The following is a 22,341-nucleotide window of genomic DNA, read 5'->3' as shown; positions in this document are numbered from 1 at the left end:
GGGTATACAATCGTGCAGCGGTTTTTATTATGTGCATAAATGAGCCGGTGGAAATGGGGCGCGGTGCGGTCGCAAGTCTAAATGCGCAAACTGCTTTCATGGACTACATCAAAAACATATGAGGGATTCATCATCTGGGGAGGGAAACTGCTTTCAGATGGCTAACAGGCCATTTACACACATACACGCACGCACACGGCGAGGATGCAGCCGACATAAGCGAAACCATAAAGAAATACAAACAAACCACCTCGAACAAAGACAAACACAAATGCACTCCCGCTCTATCCGCCTTTCATGCCCTTTACTTCTAAACAGAATGGGAAATTACTCACAGCCGTTGCCCAAATGTTCGTAAAATTTGATTAAGCCTGACAACTTTGTCTCACCCAGCAGCCACTTTGGCAAGAAGCAGACTCTCATTCATTTGGAGGCCCCCCTTTACTAATATAAAAATCCAGTTGAGTGGCGAAATAATGAAAGTAGCTTGTAACGTTGGAGGGCAGCAGCCACCGTGGCCATTAGACTGAAAGTAATTTCCTGCATTGCTTATGACTATTCAAAATCCCAACACAATACGGTTATAAATCACTACCTATGAACTTCACAGCCTTCATCGCGTCCATCAGTGCAGCAAGCCACGAAACCACTCGCAGATGTGTATCTAACTAAACCCCTGTAATCTTGGCATGACGGGGTGGACGTCTCGCTGAGGCTGACCACAGGAGGCTCTGGAGACGGGAGCGGTTCTTCACAGGATGTTTTCCACTAAGCATCAGCACTGAGATTTGTGGTTTTTAACATAATGCGGACCTCAGTTCTCCACGCAGCAGATGTTTCCTCTGGAGACCAGCTGTGGGAGGCTAAGAACTCCCTCTCAAGACCGACTTTTGAATGTCTTTCAACTACTGAATCGCTCATATTGCATTCATGTGTGTGAACACTGGGGGTGTGGGTGGGGCTGGGAGGCAGTTTTTATGTTTTTCATGTTCTGATGACACAGCAGATTTGGAAAAGTTCCCCCAAATGGAGGCCTCAAAGTGGCTGCAATTCAAACTTTTTGCTTCTTATTAGATTTTTTAAAACTTCTTCCAAGAGGCAGGAGAATGTGGGGGTAAGCAGGGAGAAACCAGGAGAGCCGCCAGGGATTTAAAAAGGTATTAAAAATCTCAAAGCAACACCTTTGGTGTCAATCAAAGGGCCTGTGGATGAAGAAACCAAGATATGCAGTTAAGTCTAGCGAGAACATTCTTGACAAGGAGGCTGTCCGTGCAAAAAGTGTGCCCCACAGCAATCCAATCAAACGCACAACTTGCCGCGATCATTAAACGGAGATCCGTGCTTCGCAGTCCATCCCATCAGCCTGCAAAGTTGCAGCTGACGCCCTGAATACACACTCGGCCCACAAAGACGCCCAGCCGGCTCAACTGGCAATTATATGCTAGCAACTCTCCACAGCTCATCTTGCAGTAGCGTCATGCCCTGGCCAAATCACTCTGCAGTCTCAGAGCTCGGCACATTCAGCCCGCCGAGTAGTCGACCCTGCCAGCGCAGGACGCCTGCAACCCAGACACACCTGCTTAGAATATACATGAAAACTAGCACTGGATTCGGATTTGCACAAAAGAGCACCGTGATCCATCAGTTCCCACAAAACACAATAACACTGATCTGGGACTGGAGTTCCACATCATTTTATTGGATCTGAATATAGCGTAAAATCTGTGTTTCTTTTACCCAAATCCCTTATTGAATGTGTTTGAAATTTTTGGAAAACCAACTTTGACAAATAACTCAATATTTCAGGCCTCGCAGTTCATTGCACCGAGACGACGTTTTCTCAAGATACATCGACTGATAAATTAAAAATGTCACCGTGCAAACTTGATACACATCAGGAGAGAGCGCGGTGTACAAACTCCAGGCAAGTTTTCATCCGGCGCTGCGTAGAGATGATCAGTCATGGCCAGAGAAGGCCAGGCCCTGATGAATCTCCACATCTGTCACAAGTCTAATTCAGACAGCCATGCCGACTGTACAGTGTTATGTTTAGGAATAGAATTCCAATGTCTGTGGGCTTTCAGTGACCAATAAAAACCCAGAGTCAGGGGCATATGAAACACCAGCGGCTGACAGTCACATTAATAACCTAGAATGAATTATTCAAAAACGCTCAGGCTCTAATCCATCAAATAATATATTAAGCCGCTCCCTCTCGGCTCAATGGGGGCTGAAGCGGCAGACGGACACGGAAAAGCAACACATTAAAGGCGGCAAAAAAATAAATAAAATAAACAAAAACCAAAACATGAAAATAGAATTTTCGACAAAAGCAGGCTGAGTGCGTCGTAACATCAAACATCTTAGTTTTCAAAAAAAAAAAAAAATGAGGCTTGGAGCGAAGGGGTGAGATGGAGAAACAAAAAAAGAAGAAGAAGAAACCCACTCCAGCAGTGCAATTAACAAAGGGAGCAGCACTCACTCAATGAATACACCGGGTGTATTGTGTATGAATCTGATATTCAGCAAGTGAGAGATAATCCTTTCTCTCCGTTCTTTTAATAGGAAGAGCTTAGAGAGGGGCCTCACAAAGGTTCACCATCTGTATCCCCCATGGCTGCTGGCAGCGTATAATCCACAGATCAACTGTACAAGGAAATTAGGGCCATAAAAAAAAACAGAGTGGGGCCCTTCTTTTCTTCTTCTCTGGCTTCTTTTTCAAACACTTTTTGGGTGAGGAAGGAAGGAAGGAAGCGACGTGGGCTTATCAGCAGAGAGGACCTGAGAGGGAAACGAGAGGGCAACAGGCGTGCACGAGTTTTCCTACGAATAAGCGGAAAGGGAGAAAGTGGTTTTTCTAAAGAGGTAAAGTGGGCAGGAGCAAAAGTACAGAAGGAGAGGGTGAGGCGGAGGGAGGACTAAGAGGGGAGGAGGTGGTACAGAATGGGAGGGAGGTGCGCAGGCCAAAAGAGCCCAAATGAGAATGGCCCACTCCGGCAGAAGTTAATGACAGGGGATCAGAAAAGCAAGATTTCTATTCAACACTTTGAATTATTCAGGGTTGCAGGGCACCTATTTGCATTGCAGATGCCTTTGCTTTCCATTCCTCCACAGCTCTTCTCTCCATTCTCCTCCTTCTCTGCCTCTTCCTTTCTCTCTCCCTCTCCGTGTCTCGAGCTACAGAATGGCCCTGCCTCAGGGTTAGGAGATAGACACATTCTCGGCTCGGCGGAGAGAAAGCTTCGCCCATGCAAAGCAGGAGATTATCTGCCATTTCCAACACAGCCCAGGTTCAACGGTCACCGTGGCAGAGAAACAAATAAAACAAAGGTCAGAAAACATGCATAGTAAGCCGTTGAAGCTATCTGCCGGGGCCTTGGAAATATTATGAGCGTGTCATATTCCATCATGGCTTTTCGGCAAGAAGGAGAGGCATTTGAATTCGGTGCAGGATGTTAAAGAGAGAGGAGGAGGAGAAAAAAATAATAAATCAATAAATGATGGTAACTTCAGACAACAAGACGGCGACACATCTGCACATCTGCTTGTGGCGGTTTGACGTCTCTGTCACACGGAGCGGCGAAAGCGACAGCGTGGCATCCTGCACGTGTGAACGACTCCGAGATCAAGAAGATGATGGGGGAGCCGCAAAGGGTTGCGAGGGAGGGAGGGGGAGGGGGAGGGTGAGGGAGGAAGGAAGGAAAGAAGGAAGCAAGGAAGGAAGGAAGGAAAGAGGAGGCGGAGATGACAGAGTGACAGCATGACTCATCATCTGTGTGGCACATCTTTCACTTAATAACACCCAAACTCTAGATCACAGTGGGGGGAGAACAGAGAGAGACAGAGACACGCAAAGGGACATAAAGAGTAAGTCGGAGACAGGGGAGGGTGGAGACAGATAGACTGCTCGACAACAAGGTCTTAAAGGAGGCGTTTGAGCTAAAAAAAAAAAAACGAAATGAAGATGACAAAAGGCTCGGTGAGAGAAGAGAGGCAACATCAGACGGCATTCTCGATGCAAGCGACTTTGAGTGTCTTGGATTTGTGTGTACGTACCCCTCAGCATGTGTCTGCGCCGAGTTGGGAAGTGGAAAGGAGGAGGAGGAGGGTGATATTTTTGAATCCAAAAACCCATCACCACAGGGTGCTCTCTGACAGCAAATTTTCTCACAGGTTCCTTTGTAACAGGAACCCTGTTTATTCATCACTTTTATTAAGTTGATAGGAGATAGGAGGGAGGAGGGGGGGAGTTAGAGAGCGGTGTCGCGGCCTCGGATGTGCGCGGCAATGAGGCGGCGACAGCCACGGGACAGAATAGATTACGACTTTGTCTCCGCCGATAATGAACCCGTTACAAGTATGGGGGCCCCGGGGCCAACAGGGGGCCGCGGTGCCAGTCAGCACTTTCCCCCTGCCGCTCGTCGAGTGCTGCTGCTGCTGCTTCTTTTCTGGCGAGGAGGGAGGGAGGAGGCGAGGAAGATCTCTTTAAAGCCACCCACTTTCTGTATCTATCATCGGGGGGAGTGCGGAGATGGCTGAACTGGTTCAATCAAGATGGTGATAAGACGAGGAAAGCTGCCGACTCTGCAGCTCTCCAGGAGTGAAGCTTAGCCACGGGGTTGGATGAAGACAGGGTCCCCACCAAAGAGTTCTGGTTTTTTTTTGTATTTCGAGCGTGTCTGAGTGTGTGGCTTCCAGCTGCAGGATCCTAATCACTGCACAAACGGAGCTGCTAGCGAGATGAATGGCGAGCCTGTGCATGTGTTTGGTGTGGCCGAGGCAGAGCGGAGCAGGGCTCGGGGGGATTGTCTGCCCGGCCAGAGGTCAAACAACATCTCCTGAGATCGATAAAGCTGCGTAATGCTTCCAGGGCCCTAATGGGAGATCCAGTGCAGCTGTTTACGCAGCTTAACGCACTCATTTGAGCCTGAATTGCACGATGAAGAGATTCAATTTAAGTCGACAGGTGAATTAAACACATTTATGCATAAAGCCGATAAAAATATCCAAGTCTACTCGACTAAAACTAGAGCATTAAAGCAACCCTCCTCCTCCCCTCCTGCTAATTTCTGTGTTGTGTTTATAAGAACAGAGAGATGGTATTTGTTTTCAGCATATGTAAATCTAGCCTTTTAGGAATAGATTTACATATTTAGTTCACTCAAAATGTATCCCTCTGTTTTGTTTTTTGTTCTCAACCGTCATCCCCGCTCCTATCTCGACCCCGACGGGGGGGGGATCTCACCGATAAGAGCCTCGAAGCAGTTGGCCATGGCGTGTCGCAAGTCCGATTCCCGACACAGATCCGGTCCGTGAGCGTAGAGCATGAAGCGGTCCAACTCCAGTTTCTGCACAAAAAACAAAAACACACATTCATATCAGTCCTCCGCCACTTGAGAAAAGTAATAGCATATTTTTTAATTCTTTTTGGGGTGTAGTGCACCACACATGGAAAACAAGGCTTAAATAAACAAAAAAAGGGCCAAAAAAACTCGAGGGAAAGGAAAAAGATCGCCTGACCTTGCTGGAAAAGGTTCTACTTCATGGCACTGACAGATGTGCTCATGTGTTGTCCAGCTGTGGCATGATGCACTAAGCCGGCAACGGGGAGGAGGATGTTCACACATGTGCGCACGAAATTACACTGGCACACAAAACACACACAACCAGAGCCACGCCAGATAATCCCAAGATAAAATGTGAAATAGTGCAGCGGTGACCTTCCGTCCACTCTGGAAAGTGGCTCTTTCACTAGTAAGCTACTTTTCACAATAGAGCTGTAAATATGCACGACAGGAGAAACAGGCTTTGAGCTGCAGCATCCAGAGCTGACACTTATCAGCTTACAAACACAGTTTAACCCAAAAGTATTCACACAAGGCTTGTTTTTTTATGTATTTTATGTAATTTTGATGTATAATGAGTTTTTATTTGACTTATATGCATTTTCTGGCTGAAAATAACAGAAACAAGTGACAAAAGTCAAAAGGACACTGTTTTAGGAATGGTTAGACACATTTTTAACTATTTCTATGTTGTTTTGGAAAAAAAAAAAAATTAAAAATTAACAGCAAACTCTTTATTTGTCATCATAAAAATCAAACTATCTACTGCAGTCCTTACTGGGATAATCAATGATAAATGGGATGACCAATTCCTTTGCAAATCGCAATGACAAAGATTTTCTATTTTATTTTGGTCGATCTCTAAGTCTTAAAGGTTGAAGGCTTCCTTATCATCAATCTGGTCTTCACTTTTTCCAAAGATTCTCAATGGGATTCAGTCCTGGACTCTAAAATGTTTAAAAATTGGTGTCTTTTCACCATTTCTGAATCCTTCTAGGTGTATGTTCAAGATCATCATCTTGTTGGAAGGTCCAGTGCCACCCAAGAACAAGTTTTTCTGCAGACTTCCAGAAACTTTCCTCCAGAATTTTAATGTCCGATGTTGTTTTCTTGGACAGCACACACCAAAGTGTTACATTCCAACTTCCATACTTGACTTTTTGGGATGAGTTCTAGTAGTTGAAAGCTTCTTTCCTTTTCACGCCAAAAGCCCCATCCCTTTGTCCAGACATCTCCATTTTCATTTCATTCGAACACGGAACTCATGACCAAATTGTTTCCTCTTTGTCCGGGTGAACTTTTGGGTGTTTGTCATGAAAAGATGGAGTTCTCCTTGGTTGGCGATGATGACACCAGCTTTGTTCAGTGTCTGATTGAGATGCTGCTCAGATTAATCAGTACGGTTTTGGTCCTGATCTTTGGACTCTTCATGACTCTTACCATTCTTTCCAGTGCAAGGGCCACTTTGGGCTTCCTAACAAGCCCTTTGAGATTTTTCAGCGTAGAACTCCTTGTACTTTCTGATTATACTTTTCATTGTCGCCACTTGAAAACACTTGGATGTAGCGATATAGCTTCCTCCATTTTGTGAGCATTCACAATGGGCAGCTCTCTTAGTGATGGAGTTTAACAGCAGCTCACCAAGCTTTAAAGTTCAAGCCAGGACTTGCAATTGAGTAAAGAACTATGGTATCAGCTATTATAAATGCATATTGTATTATACTGCTGTAGAACAAGGTAGAAATTACCGGGATCATTTGGAACGATACAGAAGCTGCATCTACCCATTTTACTGCATTTTTTGTTGAGCAAAAACTGTTAAAATAGAGACAGAAATAGCTCATATTTAACATTAGTATCTCTAACACAATGACTTATTGTCTTTTGTTGCTTGTTTATGTAATTTCCAGAAAGAAGAAAGCTATTAATCAAATAAAAAAATCACTATAAATCAAAATATGGCATGACTACGCACAATTTGGTGCTTAATTGTCCTAATTAAATAATCAGGAAATTATTGTATTGTGTGCTGCACTATTTACTTGTATATTAATATATTAATTACCCATTTGGATTATTAAAATGTTCCATTTGCTTAGCTGCTTTAATACTGTGTTTCCATTTTTACTTGTTTTAGGCGTTTTTAAGTCATTAAACTTTGGTTGATCCAACAACAAGTACTGGTGAAGGCCTGATGAAAGCAAATAAACTTTAGTTGTTGGTTAAGACTAAAAAGATTCGCCTGAAAACATGCAACACTGGGGCTCAACTTTTATGTTCTGTTAGGCGTCAAAAATAATAATCTGCATAAGTTGCATTTAATGTAAATCAGCACTGCAATGTGTGGGACTGTGGGTCAGCGAAACTTTCTGCAACTTTTTCTCTGAGCCAAGCCAAAATTAGCCCAACTTGACTTTACTGGCAGAGCACCACAGACGAAAACCCAACAAAAAACAGTGAGGGTGCTATTTAATTATGGCTGATAACTGCTGGTGGTATCCCACCCCCGGTGATTGCGCGCGCACACACAAATTAAATCTCAATTCATAAATACTCCAACTCAGAGGGAACCCGTTCTGACTTTTAAGCCTTCCGAGTGAAGTGGCGGATTGTGCCGTTGCTCGCTGAAGATATTTTTTGAAAGATAATTGCGAGTGTTCTTGAGCAGACGGCTTTAGAGGAGCCCTGGTAAACAACTTGGCAACGCTGAACACTGTATCACACTCACTTTACCGTGAGCGGCAAATTGAAACAAGCCAAACTGCTACACAGCGCTAATGCAGATTCGGGCGGCTGCATCTTTGTATTCAGCGGGGAGCGACATGAAAGATTGAAGTTTTTAATTGCTTTCTCCACATCACGGGACGATTATTGTTGTGTTCTTTGCAAACGTGCCAGTGAGTGCGGCTTGGCTCTACAACGCTGCCAGCGAGAGGGAGGAGGAGGGAAGCGAGGGGGCCTAGTGATAACAGGAACTAGAGAGTGTTTCAGGAAGACCTCTAGGGGCCCACAGGGACCCCAGCCGCACTAGTCGAGTCCTCCAAAACAACAACCTTTTAACTCCAATTACAAACCTGAGGGGGCAAAAAAACAAGAAAAAAAAACGGCTAAGGATGGCAGCGAGACAAAATTACTCTTTTCCCCAGCGCCCACTTAGAAAGGAGCAAAGTCTGAATGTTAAGACAGAAAACAATAACACCGCCTCAGACATGTTGTCCTGTCAGTTCAGAGATTTCGCAACATTTTTGGCATTACAAGTTGGAGCAAGCTGGTTTACCTTCGCTAGCATGGCCAGGTGCTGGTTCTGCACGATGGCTGTTCTGTATGTGGCCAGGCCGCCCTCCTCCAGGCTGGGAAACAGGTAGTACAGGTGGACGCTGTGGATGCAGACAGGAAATACAGATTGGAACAGTTGAAGAAGAAACCACTGGATCTCAGATTTCACATTTTTAAGAGATTTGTAGTTCACATCTCGTCTGAAAAGTCTTTAAAACAAACAGTAAAAGTGGCAAAAACATAATATGACCATCACATCTCTTGAAAGTCATCCTTGGAAGCAGCAAAAATGAGAATGTTGGCCTGGGTGATAAAATGACGGCAATATCCGCCTTCAAAGGAAATTGTTTGATAGAATTTTCAAATCTAAACCTTTGAAATTCACCTCTGGACTTGATAAACAAAGACACAATCTGCACATTTTCAACTTTTAAAATAGTTTTTAGCTAAAATGTAAGCTAAAAGTCATGCTATATCATTCAAATCACGATTAACGGCAGTAACAACTGTTCAATACAAATTTCAAATGTGAACGCTTGAAATCTGCCACCAGACCTGATCAATATGTGGTGCTGTTTTTTTTTAAATGACACCATATATCAGAACCAAAAACTGTTAAAACCGTACGAATCATCTTATTTTCAACATTCTGAATGGTTCATTCATTAAAATAAAAGCTTGAAATAACATTGCATCAAAATCACAATTAACAGCAACAAGAAACAATTTTCGAATCTGAACCCTTAAAACTGACCAGCTGATTTGAAAGGGGTTCCATCTTTAAAACATCGTCCAAATTACACTATTTATTAGAACAAGAAACTGAGAAAACAGAAATAATGATCAGATTTTCAACTTTTACGAATGGTCCTTGAGCTTAGACCTTTAAAACAAACCATCATATTTCATTAAAATCACTCTATTCTCAATGTCAGCCAGTCAGAAATAAACTGTTTGTGGCAGAATCACTAATGAAAACTACAATTCTCACTACACAAGACAACTTAAGTCATGAGTATCTTAGTATCGGTAAAACCTGTGAGCACTTGCAGAAACTCTTGCACGTGTTGATTGCAAGTTTTTTCAATATCCATAAAATAAATAAACCAAATCAACAATTTACAGTAATTGTGTAATACTGCACTTGAGACATTTTTGAGCCCTGAAAGCAGTTTTTTTTTTTTTTTATTTGTTTCGGTCATAGTTTCACTCACTGCGGGCTATTTTGTTGTTACTCTTTTTTTTTTTACTGCAACATAGAGTCCTGCACCTGCAGCTGCACAACCAAAAATGTCTTCAGTGTAGCATACTGAAGTTACAGGACCTCAATGATCAACGCTTTCCGAAGAGCCAACAGGTCTTACCAACAGTGGAGAAAAATGGTGGCTCTACATACTATAAATAAATGACTACTTATATTATAACACGTTTCATACTTGCTTCCTATCTGTTCTGTGTAAATACTGCCTGCAGTTCAAATGAAAAAAAAATAATGTAGCTGTTGCAGCCTCACCACACATGAAAACGCATTATTTTTGGCAAATTTGCATGGGGGACTTGTGGAATAACATGATTTTTGCAAAAGAAAACTTATGATTTTAGGTTTAGATTTGGTAAATTTTCCCGACAAAACAGCAACACACACGATTAGCTAAAGGCCCTTGGGAAAGTTAAAAAATCCAGCATTTTTTTTCCAGTTTTTACCCTTTCTGGCTCTGATAAATGGGGCAAATTTTGAGATTTTTTTAATATAACATGCCTTCAAAATCCACACGATCACTCTTTTATCATTATTTATTCGGGTCTGAGCACCAAGTGGTACTCGAACGTTCTTGGAATGCAAGGAATTATTTTTCTCATTATTTTTCTTTCTTTGGCGGGCTTTTCATTTGGACTTTTGAAGGTCTCGGAATACTCAAAAATGTGTGACATTTTGCACACATATCAGGACTGGCAAAAAAATATATATTTCAGGGGAACTGCACACATGCATGCCAAAATGTCTCAATAGTACCACCTGTAAAAATTTCAAACAGGAACTACGCCAGTATGTGTGACCAACAGCTATGAAACAGACATATGTAACTCATCGGGACAAACGGAAATGTAATTGACAGCCATACCTGAAACACAACAGGAAGTTGACAATTTTGAATTGTGTGTCATATTTTGGACAATTCTGGACCAATTTCTGCACATTTTCAAAAGCTATAAACTCAAACAGGATAATCCAACACAGCTGAAATTTGGCCGGGATGTACACCAGGCATGGGTGATCAAAAGTTAACAAAATGCGCCACAAAACTCTGAGTGCGTGGAAATGGTGACCCCCAAAACTTCGACATTTCGTGGTGAAACAGGAAATGCTGTGTAACTAGCCTGTACATGCTCCAATCTACCTCAAACTTTACATGTGTGATCAGAACCCCCCTCCTCATCACATCCATAGGCTGAAACACATTCTCAGTTGCAGCGCCACCTTGTGGAAATGCTTGAATTAGCTGACTAACAAGGATGTCAGAACCCGACCAACACTGCTTGCGGCTTTAATTTCTATTTATGAGTGTTAATGTCTTTTTTTATTACCTTTGAGCTTTGATAAATTAAAACTTTCTTCTACAAGAATTGAAAGGAATACATCATTAAAATATCAATAGTTATCAATTATTCACTGAAATGACATATTTTACCATGATAAACTTCGGTATCTCCCAGTCCTATGAGAAAGCATAGTTAAGATAAAATGGGTCTACAACTGTCCAAAAACAAACTGTCAGATGCAAATTGTTGGACATTTGCTTCATCTCACATTAGCCAAATTCTTCAAGACCGTCTAATTAATTTTCCAGAAATTTCCAGCCTTTCTAGGTCCATGTTGGAACCCAGAAATGGCCGCCGACGCTTCAGTGGTTCCACAGCTGGGTTCCGGGCGAGCAGGTTCCATTTTCATTACGGTCTAGCGTCTCCCTAACTGCGGCGTGTCATTTGATTTCATTTGAATTAAAACAGGCCATTTAATTCAGTCATTTCTAATCAATGCAAAGAGAGGAAAGCAGGTGGCGTTCTGTTTTTCCAAATTCACGAGAGGTCTATTTGTCAGGGTATTGTGATCTTAGCGTGAAAACAAAACACTTGGAATTAATAAAAAGCACTCGGCGTAATGGAAAATAATTAGAGTGAAGACTCTTGGTTTGCTAGTCAAACTGTCAGTCAGACAAATGGGGCTGACTGGGGCTGCATGGCATCCTACAGGCACAAAAAAATACACCAACTTTCAGATAAATTTGAAAATGCCCTCATTAGTGAACATAAAGCAACTCCGTTTCTCATACGTTTTTATTTATGTGTTCCGCAGCACTGATTCCTAAACTTTAAAAGAAACAGAAGCAAAGCCTTTCCAATCATTTATCTTTAATAATTATTACTAATTTAAGAACATACCTTCGCTTAAGTAACTCCTTCTGATGAAATATTTGCTTTTCCTGCAGAGGGACCACAAATATTGCATGCCGATTTTAACTTTTACATCATCTGCTGACCCCTTTAAAAAAAAGACCATCCTGTGGCTCCCCTCTGTTCAACACCAACTCCCTCTGTTGGGCCTATTCATATGTGCAAAATATTCTGTTGGCTGGACAGCAGAGGCACAGATAGCCTCCAAGGGCAGCGCGCTCCGGAGGTGCACGAGGCAGTTGGCTGGATCTGCTGTACCCATTTAACTGGACAAGAGGCTGATAAATAATTCAGAGGGCCAGCGCGTAGGCCAAGCATGTCTCGTCAGTTTGCTAACAATCAAAGAAGGAAGGCAGAGATGGAAGACGGTAGGAGGGGGAGGGAAAAACATGCCCAGAGATATCCAGAGAAACAGAGGCTAACCGCCGTCTTTGTAACACTGTTTTTGTTGCATAAGGAGTTGAAGCGGTGTCCTGTGTACCCCGGTGTCAGTTCCTATTAAGGTTTAATCCTGTTCCTGAATGTTGTGGAAGCGGTGGTGTAGTAGTAGTGGAAGTTATGTTGTTGGGCAAATGGAAACTTGGATAAAAAATCTGTTCTTACTCTGTGCAACCCAAGCGAGTGAGTGCTCTAGTATTTTAGTGGTTATTTCCACTGGTGGTACAGTGAGAACGCAGGTGGGCAGCTACCTGAGCTTAGCATTAAGACCAGAAATAGTGGAAACCCACCACAAAATCCCAACTTTTCTTTTCAGACTTTCTTGCGAGGATTAAACAAACAAGGTATCAGTTAGGAAGCTTTGAGCTGGAATTTGTCACCACTGGACAGCACTTTATCCTGTTTTATGCTAAGCTAAGCTAATTGGCCGATGGATCCATGTTTCACAGACAGATGTGAGAGTGTTTTTGATCTTATCTAACTCTTGGACACCTTTCACTCTTAACCCAAGTAGTATATACAGAGTGCCCATAAAGTCTCTTTACAGTTTTAAGAGTTTATAACAAAGGCAGTTGATAAGATACCTTAAACCAGATTTGTTTTGTTGCAATCAATGTTTATCAAAGTTTGTAATCACATTGTGTTTCAGGTGTCCTGTTGGTGAAAGAGGCACTGTTAAATGAAACCCTAAAAAATGTCTACTCCTCAAGAGAAGGCACAATGCTTATCATGATTTATTGAGACCCTTAGACTTCTTTCTGTGCGGTTATGGTAAAGATATTGTGTATCGAACAAAGATATGGGACATTACTGACTTGAAGGAAAACATTTTTGATGTCATTACCACCACTGATGAGGCTATGCTACAGCAAACATGGAAAGAAATCGAGTACCGTCTTGATGTGCTTCATGCAACTAATGATGTCCATATAGAGGTGTATTAAATGAGGCAGAAAAAAACTTTGACAACCACTGATTACAATAAAACAAACCTGGTTAAGATATCTTATCAACTGCCTTTGTAATTAATCCTTAAAATTGTAAAGAGACTTTATGTACACCTTCTATTGTACTATGCACGTTGCATATCATAACTGTGTTTTACTCCAGCTGAAGTGGTGTCCTGTGTACCCCAGTGTCAGTTCCTATTAAGGTTTGTGTGGTGGTGTAGTAGTAGTGGAAGTTATTTTGTTGGGCAAAGGGAAACTCGGATAAAAAAAATCTGTTCTTACTCTCTGCAACCTAAGCGAGTGAGTGCTCTTGTATTTTGGCGGTGGTTATTTCCACCGGCGGTACAGTGAGAACGCAGGTGGGCAGCTACCTGAGATTAATAATAGCTATATATAATTAGCAGTGTGCTTAGGTAAGTGCTGGGCAGCAGCGGCCCGCACTCACCTGGGAGTCAATAACACAGTCAGCATTCCAGACAGCAATTCCAGACAGCTAATTGCAAGTTGTCATGGAGAATTTCAGGCTGTTAAAATAAGGTGGGAGATGGGGGTGAGGGGGTAAAGTAAGAGGGGGGAGGATTACATCCCACTTCCAATTACCAGTAAATCACTGTCTTGAATGAGTCGAAAGTATGGGAGAGGAGCGTGATCATGACAGACGGGGTAGGGGGTGGGGGGGTAGACAATGAGAAAGTGGGAGAGATGGAGTGAGAGGGGGTGAGGGAGGGAGCGAAAGGGGGAGGTAGGGAAAAAATAAAAAGGCCGATAGTGTTGCAGTCGGCTTCAATTAGTGTCTGCGTCTATCAAAGAGGCGCTTTCTCACCTGGTGAGGAACTCGACAACAGCATCGCCCAGGAACTCCAGTCTCTCGTTGTGATTGATCCTGGGGGTGGTGGAGGTGGAGGATTGGGGGAGACGGGGTGAGGAGAGAAGGGAGGACAGGTTGAAGAAGTAGCAAAGAAGACAGACACGCTCTCAGCTGCTCACCTGATCGGCGCTCTGAGAATAACAGCGGCTCACATTCAATAATAAGTAGTCGTTGCCCTTAAAATTAGCTCATTTCATTTCCCCCGAGATATCCCTTCCTTTCACAGTTAAAGTTAATTTTCTTGTCAGCGGGCCTGCCGGGTATATTAATCACAAGAATCGTCCCTTTGATTGCTCCTGTGGTCAGTGATAGCATGAACAGATATGTGCCGGCAGGCTGCCTACCTGGAGGGGGAGGGGTCATCCTGCCCCAGACGAGACATGATGTTAATCAATGTGTTGATTCCTGAGAAAGGAAGGGGGAAAAAAATCCCCAGGGAGGAAAGGTTAGAGCCAACAATAGACAGTGGTCATTTGACAAGGGCTGTAGAAAGAAGGAACAGAAACAAGACAAGGAGAGAGAAGCCTGGCTTCCATTACTCTGTTTAGTAGGGGTGCAACGGTACACAAAAATCACGGTTCGGTACATATGTCGGTACAGAAGTCACGGTTCAGTTTAGTTCGGTTCGGTTCTCAGTTAAGTGAAAACTGAAAAAAAAAACTGCTGATATAAGAGCTGGTATGACTTTCTGGCTGAAGTGTGGATGAGAAGGAGCTTCATAACAGGGCTGTAAAATAGGAAATATATTTTAATGTAATTGCATTTTTAAAAAAACAATACCATTTAGTTAGGCTCTTGTTTACCAGCATAAATATACTAGTAGGCTAAGAAAATACATAATATAGTCATTTGTCTATAGCAAAGAGCACAGCAATAATGTAAAGTTAACGTAAGCTGACCTTCATCAGAAGTTTAAAACCTCAGTTCTCAACAACGGAGTATGGCTGTAGATCTGCTGCTATGAAAACACCATGGACTTGGTTATTGCTTAAGCATGTTTTGAATTGCTAGGCAGGGTTTGATGAAATGATGTTGGGAGCATCGCTTGCACAGTTCACTGTTTTTCCAGCGGGGTTAGTTACGCTTAGATGGTGCTTTTTCAAATGTGTGTCTTAGTTTGACGTGTTGCTGGATGCATAGCTGAGGACCGCTTCACAGTGTCGGCATACGGCTTTCGTATTGTCCACTTGATTTTTTTACTTTTTCGTACTTCACTGGGAAACCGAAGTGATCCCAAACAGGTGATTTTAATCATGCCGGAGCGTCTTCCAACTCTAGCTTCTTCTCGCTGTTGCTAGCATTAGCCATGAAGCGCCTGTTGTGTCTGCCCGTCGAGATCTGCATGCAGGTCGTGGGAGCGCGTGAGTGTTTTTGATCTTCTCATCTAACTCTTAGACACACAGAGTAACTTTCACTCTTGATCCAAAACTTAAATTTTCAGTGTGGTAGGTTGCTGCTTAGACTAAGAAGTTGTTGTTGTTGCTTCCTTGTAAACAGCAAGGTGTATGCAGCAGAAGGAGGCGAGAAAGCTAGCTAACAGGTTTATATCTGCAGTCTGCATCTAGTAACGCAAACTAACAGACACGTCTAATTTTCCTTTCTGCAACATTTCTTGAGTTTACTTCAAATTTGTCTTAAAATGAGACGGAAACACGGCTAAAAACTAAAACAACCTACCTTTTTTCCTCATGTACATGTGATGGACCTTCCTGTCTCCGTATTTAGGCTGGCGGATGCCGCAGTTGGACAGCGAGTTGCGGGCGTGATCGGGGTTCATGCCAAAGTTGAGGTGGTGACTGGGGTGAGTCATGGCCAGCTGAAAGGGAGGATTAGCAAAAAGGAAAATAAAGGACAGCAAACAAAGGTAATCTACATGTTCAGTATGTCAACGTGACCGGTATCAAAACAGTAACACCTCAAGTGTTGGTGCCGCTGCAGCTTTGTACAGCATTTATTCATACCCAGTAGTTAACATTCACTTTGTGTCAATGGTATCTATTAAATGATCAAATTTGAGAAGTTGGCTCACCAACAAGTTTAAAAATGCAAGAAAATCTGGATGAATTACATGCTAAAGCACAGAAAAGTAAATCAAACTACACAGCAGAGTAAAATCTGGACTATACTTCTAATTTCAGCAACAACAAAAAAATATGCTGAATACTTCGATTTGGAACTACAGATAAACTGAAAACTGAGTAGACAGATTATCAGTATTTTTTTAAACCAACTCCCCAAAATATGAATTAATTTTAAAATGTTCTGCTTTGGCCCTGATGGTTAAACGTCACTAGCGATAGAAAAGTGAGGTTTTGTGTTGCAAATTTGGGTTATTCTTAATTTTGACACCAAGATCGTCATGTTTATGCCACTCTTAAAGTTCTAAACATCAATTATCAGTACTACTAATAACTATCTGTACCAGCCCTGTAAATATGTTCTTGGTAGACTCATGTTCTCCTGTCAGTTTAATAGTCTGTTATCCCTTCTTTCAGCAAAATGGAAAAAAAAAAAAAACTAGTGAGGTCCAAACTACTCCGCCTGAAAGCATCTTAGTTTCAACACAGCAGATGCCAAAATGGTGGATAAAATTAAGGCTGTTGGCCAATTCTGTAAACTGCAAATGCATTAGGGTAACATTTCCAAGAAAACAAGTCTGAGGTCGCATTTTGGTCGTCCTCAAACGTCAATTCTGCAGCACAGCTTGGGATTAGGACACGTGGGTGGCTTTTGAACTGAGTAAATGGCACGTTTCTTCTCATTCATTCAAACTTAATTATTTGCAACAGCCAGTAAAAAGCGACAACCTGGTTGGTTATTAGAGAGGCGCGTCTTGCCTGTGTGGCATTTTCCCTCTCATTCCACCTCTTCACATCTGCTTTCCAACACCCATTCAAACGCTAAAATAAAAGCCACTAATTCCCATTAGCAGTCTCATTTACCTAATTTTCACACTTCTTCAGATGTAGTCGAAATGCAAACAGGAAAAGCACCAAAGAGGCTTTTAGTTGCCGAGTTTAAACCCTGCGGCGGCTTCGGTCCTGGGACACAGTCCGCAGCCACAAAGGGCCATTAGTGTACACAGTGAGCAACAAAAGCCAAACTGACAGTATTAGACATCAGCAACATGGCCTAACCTCAGGCCCGGTGAAAATCCTCCAAAGAGGCTGATCTGGTTCCTTTTCCCTTTTGGACGAAGACTGACTAATTGACTAATTGACTAATGGTAGCACCGGAAAATCGGTCTAATAATGTTGGATCAGCAACTGCTCAAAGGAAAAAGAGGAGAGGGAGCTGTGCTTAGGTGAGCCGGCGAGATGGAGAGTCCCTCTTCTTTGTCGCAGCGAAAGTTGTTTGTATGAAAATTAATGACCTAAACTTTCAAACCCGTAACGAGAGCCAAAAGTGGGAATTTACGGTGAAATAACCCTGAAGGAAACGCATTAGTCGACATTCAGCTTTGTTTGAAAAGAGGACAAAAACTGCTGTGCCTGGAAAGCCTGCCGCCGCTGAACATCTCAAACTCGCTGAGGGAAGAAAAAGGGAAAAGATAGGGCTCAGTAGGATATGTCAAGCCTTTATCAATCTTACATTAGGAGAATGTTAATCTCAGGCAAAAAAAAAAAAAAAAAAAAAAAAATCCCACTACACTCCCCCCTGGGCTTGCTTTTCAAAATGCTTGTCTCCTTTCAGGCAACTTCAAATCAATTTCAAGCTCCAATGAGATATATATGTAAAACGTTAACAGAGAGGTTTCAATATTTATAGTTGCTCAAGAGGCCTTCAGCTTTGTAGCCTTGAACACAGAAATGACAAATTCAACAGCAATTGTATCTTTTTTTTTCTTCCTGTGGTTAAGAGGAACAGCATTTTTGAGGGAGAGGGGAAAAAAAAGCCAGTTATTTGACATGACACAAGCAGAAATGTAGCAATTCTCAGCGCCGTGTTGACAGTTTGGTAAAAAACATACAAATAAAAACAACAACCACCACATTCTACTTCCAATCTCAACTCCCCCATTGTGCGATGTCAGACACAAGTCAATGACTACAGAGTTGGATACTCCAAAGGAAATGCATCAAGCGAAATACATCAGTTCTTGTGTAAAAACTGCAGGTCGCTCGCAGTTACAGGCCAACATCCAACAACACTGTCGGCTTTCGAGCCAAAACCATGCGCGGGATTGACGTCTGCAACTGTTCCTGTCAACATAATGACGGCGTAAAGTATCCCAGTGATTTGGATTTAGTGATCACTGCCTCGGCTGCTGCTCAGCCGCCTTTGGCTAAACGGAAACATCATCGCTCAGAGGAGAGCGGCGGACTTTGCTGGAAACTGTGTTCGTGCATCCGCATGCAGGAATACCGATGGGCAGCGGCCTGCTTGGCAAACAATGTAATTAGAGTGTAGAGCATTATTTAATGTAGAGCACTGGTAAATTAGCATGCAGGGGTGGAAGAACAGCTTGGGCTCCCTAACCATGTTTTAATAATCAATCTGCTGCATTTTAATGCCAATGATATGGAGTTCACTTGTAATAAGATGGAAAAAAAATGCTTTTACATTGCCCTTAGGATCTTTTAAAAAAAAGTCAGAGCTTCGGTGAAGTTGTTCTATTCAATAGAAATTGTCACCGATGTCAAATTTGTTTAGCTCTGTATGGTCAAAGTTCGGATTTGCTGTTCCCATAATCATGTTCTTCTTACAATAAAGCCATTTCAGACTTACAATATGTTGCATTGTTGGCTTAATCAGTCCATCAACAGCATTCAGTCTTACACAGTATTTGACAAACATGTGAAACTGGGCATTGACAAAATGCATCAAACAAGCTGCAATCTTTCAAATAAGTACATGAGCTATAACATTATTAACTCCTCTCAACAGTTTGATATTGTTTGATACCAAGAATAGTCCCTATAGCTGATTAACATGATTGAGTGACTTAGTAGCTGTAGCAAACGCTAGTCCAGCGTCCAGAAATCTGCAAATACTGTTGTAGAAACTTTATCGGTTCAGGAAATCTATACAAATTTAATGCCACCTCAATAAAGTATTTTTACTCAGAGCAGATCGTCACTTTAGTTGGAAGCATTCAATCAGTGTTGTGCCAGACACTTAGCTTCCTGCGTTAGCTTTGAAAACCATACCTTAGCATTAGCATGAGCATCAGTTCGGCAGAGAAACCAGATAGACACCTCTTCACAACTTGATGCTGTAGAGTTCATCAACATGACTGCCACAGTTAGCAGCTAGACAGCGGGGAGGTGTGTTTGCTTTATGAAACTTTTACAGGCAGTCAGCAAACACACCTGTAACTCCATCTCAGTAAGAGGCTCCACTTGGTGGTTCAGCCAGGTACTACGCCAAATCTGCAATACATTTTCTAACACTCATGTCCCTCGTCTTCTGTCGTATCAGTTCATATTTTTTTAATCAGTGACACTATTAATGGCATTACATGAATTAATAAGCAATCATCCTTGAGACAAAATGCTCCATTTTTGCTTTGTCTCCTTAGTTTAGCATTTACAGCATGATGTGGCAACCTACAAATGTATTTATTGTTTTTTACTAGCATCAAAATCAGCAATACAGCACACACTTAATATTAATAAATACTTCCAATATCCAGTTTTTATAACTAACATAGCCATATATTACATAACTGATAAACGTAATCTTCATTAAAAGTAACAACAAAAGCAACGCTATCATATTTCTTTGATATTAAGAAATATTCAGATACAAGCACATATTCCCAGCCTTTCAAATGGTATTGGGAGCTTTAAAGAGACCGGCACCTCAATCACATGGGTCGAACGCATCGCCATGAATAGCAAAACAAATAAAATACCCCCGTACACAAAGGCACAGTGGTATTCATGGGGGCACACAAACAAAAGCAAGCAATATCAGAGCCGGGGCCGAGGACTTGTACAGTTAAATTATTGAGATCCTCTGTGATGCCTCTCATTCTGTCAGCATGGGTCAGAAGTGAGGAATGGGGATGAAGCAACAGGGGGCGGGCAGGATTATGAGGGTCTGGTGGATGTGGGGATGCAGGAGCGTGTGGCGACCGCGAACACATGTCTCTCCAACCCCACCCCACCTCCCCTAATGTTTAAATGTTAAATGTTTAACAGGGTGGCTCTCAGAAGAGGAGCTTCAAAGGGCCGTGGCTCCGCTGCAGCCGAGTGGAGGGGAGAGGGGAGGAGTGCCGAGTGCAGAGGCTGCCGCTCTCAGGCTGGGTTTTTGTCAGTTGCCTCATACCAGGATCACATTGTCATTCTCTGCTGCAATAACAGGTATGTTGCTGCACCGAGAACCGAATGATGTCTTCCTGGCTTTGCCAACTGAGCAAAGCATAGTGATTATACATTTACAACGTATGTTCTCCTTGTAATTTTGATTCACAGATATGCTTCCATTAAACATTACAGGGAGCGAGCTGGAAACAAGCATTGATTCTGTATGGACTCACCCAGCTCTCTGGTCTCCCAAATGATCGGCTGCTTTCATCTCTTATGAAAAAAGGGAAATAAATTCTTATTCCTTTAATGGAAGTACGGCTCATTACCCTTCATTGCTAGAACAAAATTTCCCATTCTGAAATACAGATGTCTCAACCAAAGACTGACCACCAAACTCTTGCTCCTTTGTGGAAAACTTCCCCACAAGCCTTCCCTTCAACCGTGAAACTTACATCAAGATATCAAAAATCATCAAAATCTCCTACAAATATACAGTATATTATGCTTTATAAATAAATGCAGCCATATATTTCATAAGATTCTGTATTGTCTTTTTATGAAGAACTTGTGTTTATATTTGGGACTTCAGTCGTAAAAATGAAATTAATATTTAGAATAATATTCAGGAGTTTGCTTTCAGAGCCGGTGCTGTGCATAGAGATGAGCCCAATTACAGTATTTCAAGTTGGTATCACTCTGCTTCCCAAATTAACTCGACTGCTGGACGAGTACACAGCTTGCCACTTCAGAGAAGATAGCAGAACTGTACCCAATTGAAATCTGGCAGCCTTCCCTGTCAAAGTAGTCTCCTTGTGCAAGAGTACACTGCTCCCAGTGCTCCTGCCACACTTGAAGTCCGAAACTTTGTCAAAGCAACACTTAAACACTTTACGGGGTTAGAATCAGGCACATAGCACATTGGAGCAACCACATGCTATTGTTTTTGGGGGGGCTTTTTGCCTTTATTATGTATAGGACAGTGGAGAGACCGGAAACATGGGTAGAAGAGTGGGGGAATCAAACCCATGACCGCTGCGTCAAGGACTATAGCCCCAGTTTATAGCTGAGCAACCTGGGCATCCAACCACATGCTATTGTAACACGATTCAGGCAGCTTGCACCAAATATTTTCTCTCTGATGCTACTGCAAAATTCTTCGTCGACAGTCCACTCCTTGGAGGCTAATTCATGGTTCACAACAACTTGAATGTTCTCCAAAATCACTGACATGCTCCTGATGCGATCCTGACCTGGCGTGTCTTGTCAAGTTTTGTAAACGACCATTCTTGGATTAAAATTGTCATTTCTTCTTTTGGTGGTAGCAACAGACTCATCTCATGTCAACAGAGATGATCACCGCATTAAAGGCTGGACCATCCAGGCTGCTAACGGACACAAAAAGTTTTATTTTCTTCTCTACTCCAATTTGCACTCCATGGTAAAATCAGAAATGCACATCTACCTCAAAAACATGTAGAATGGGCCTACAGCTGATGACTTCTTACGTCCCCCTCTAGATCAGGCTAATATGGCAACAAAAAACATCCACCCCAAATGCTGATTGACACAGAATATGATGTTTGTTCTCTGCTCCAAATTTACGCTCCATGGTGAAATCGCAAATGCATAAATAATTGCCAGTGGTCGCAAAAACACCCTACTTTCGATAGCACTGTGTCTTTTCACTCAACTCTTGCAGATCAGGATGTAAAAGCAACAAACAGCATCAAAATATTCACATAAATCTCTCAAACAAG

The 22,341-nt window shown here is 42.3% G+C and overlaps 1 protein-coding gene across 1 annotated transcript in view; it reads right to left on the bottom strand.

Moving 5' to 3' along the window:
- drosha (drosha ribonuclease III) overlaps positions 1 to 22,341 on the bottom strand; it is a 143,419-nt gene that overhangs the window by 72,530 nt on the left and 48,548 nt on the right. Inside the window, exons 18-22 of the mRNA XM_051940495.1 lie at positions 16,008 to 16,146; positions 14,675 to 14,735; positions 14,286 to 14,345; positions 8,623 to 8,722; positions 5,246 to 5,348 (exon numbers count right to left, since the gene is read on the bottom strand). Coding sequence (XP_051796455.1) covers positions 5,246 to 5,348; positions 8,623 to 8,722; positions 14,286 to 14,345; positions 14,675 to 14,735; positions 16,008 to 16,146 — 463 coding nt within the window. The remainder of the gene's footprint in view (positions 1 to 5,245; positions 5,349 to 8,622; positions 8,723 to 14,285; positions 14,346 to 14,674; positions 14,736 to 16,007; positions 16,147 to 22,341) is intronic.

This window comes from Acanthochromis polyacanthus, chromosome 20 (genome assembly GCF_021347895.1).
Source record: "Acanthochromis polyacanthus isolate Apoly-LR-REF ecotype Palm Island chromosome 20, KAUST_Apoly_ChrSc, whole genome shotgun sequence".
Taxonomy (NCBI): domain Eukaryota; kingdom Metazoa; phylum Chordata; class Actinopteri; family Pomacentridae; genus Acanthochromis; species Acanthochromis polyacanthus.
The sequence above is the reverse complement of the archived record's forward strand: the minus strand, read 5'-3'. Positions and strand labels throughout refer to the sequence as shown.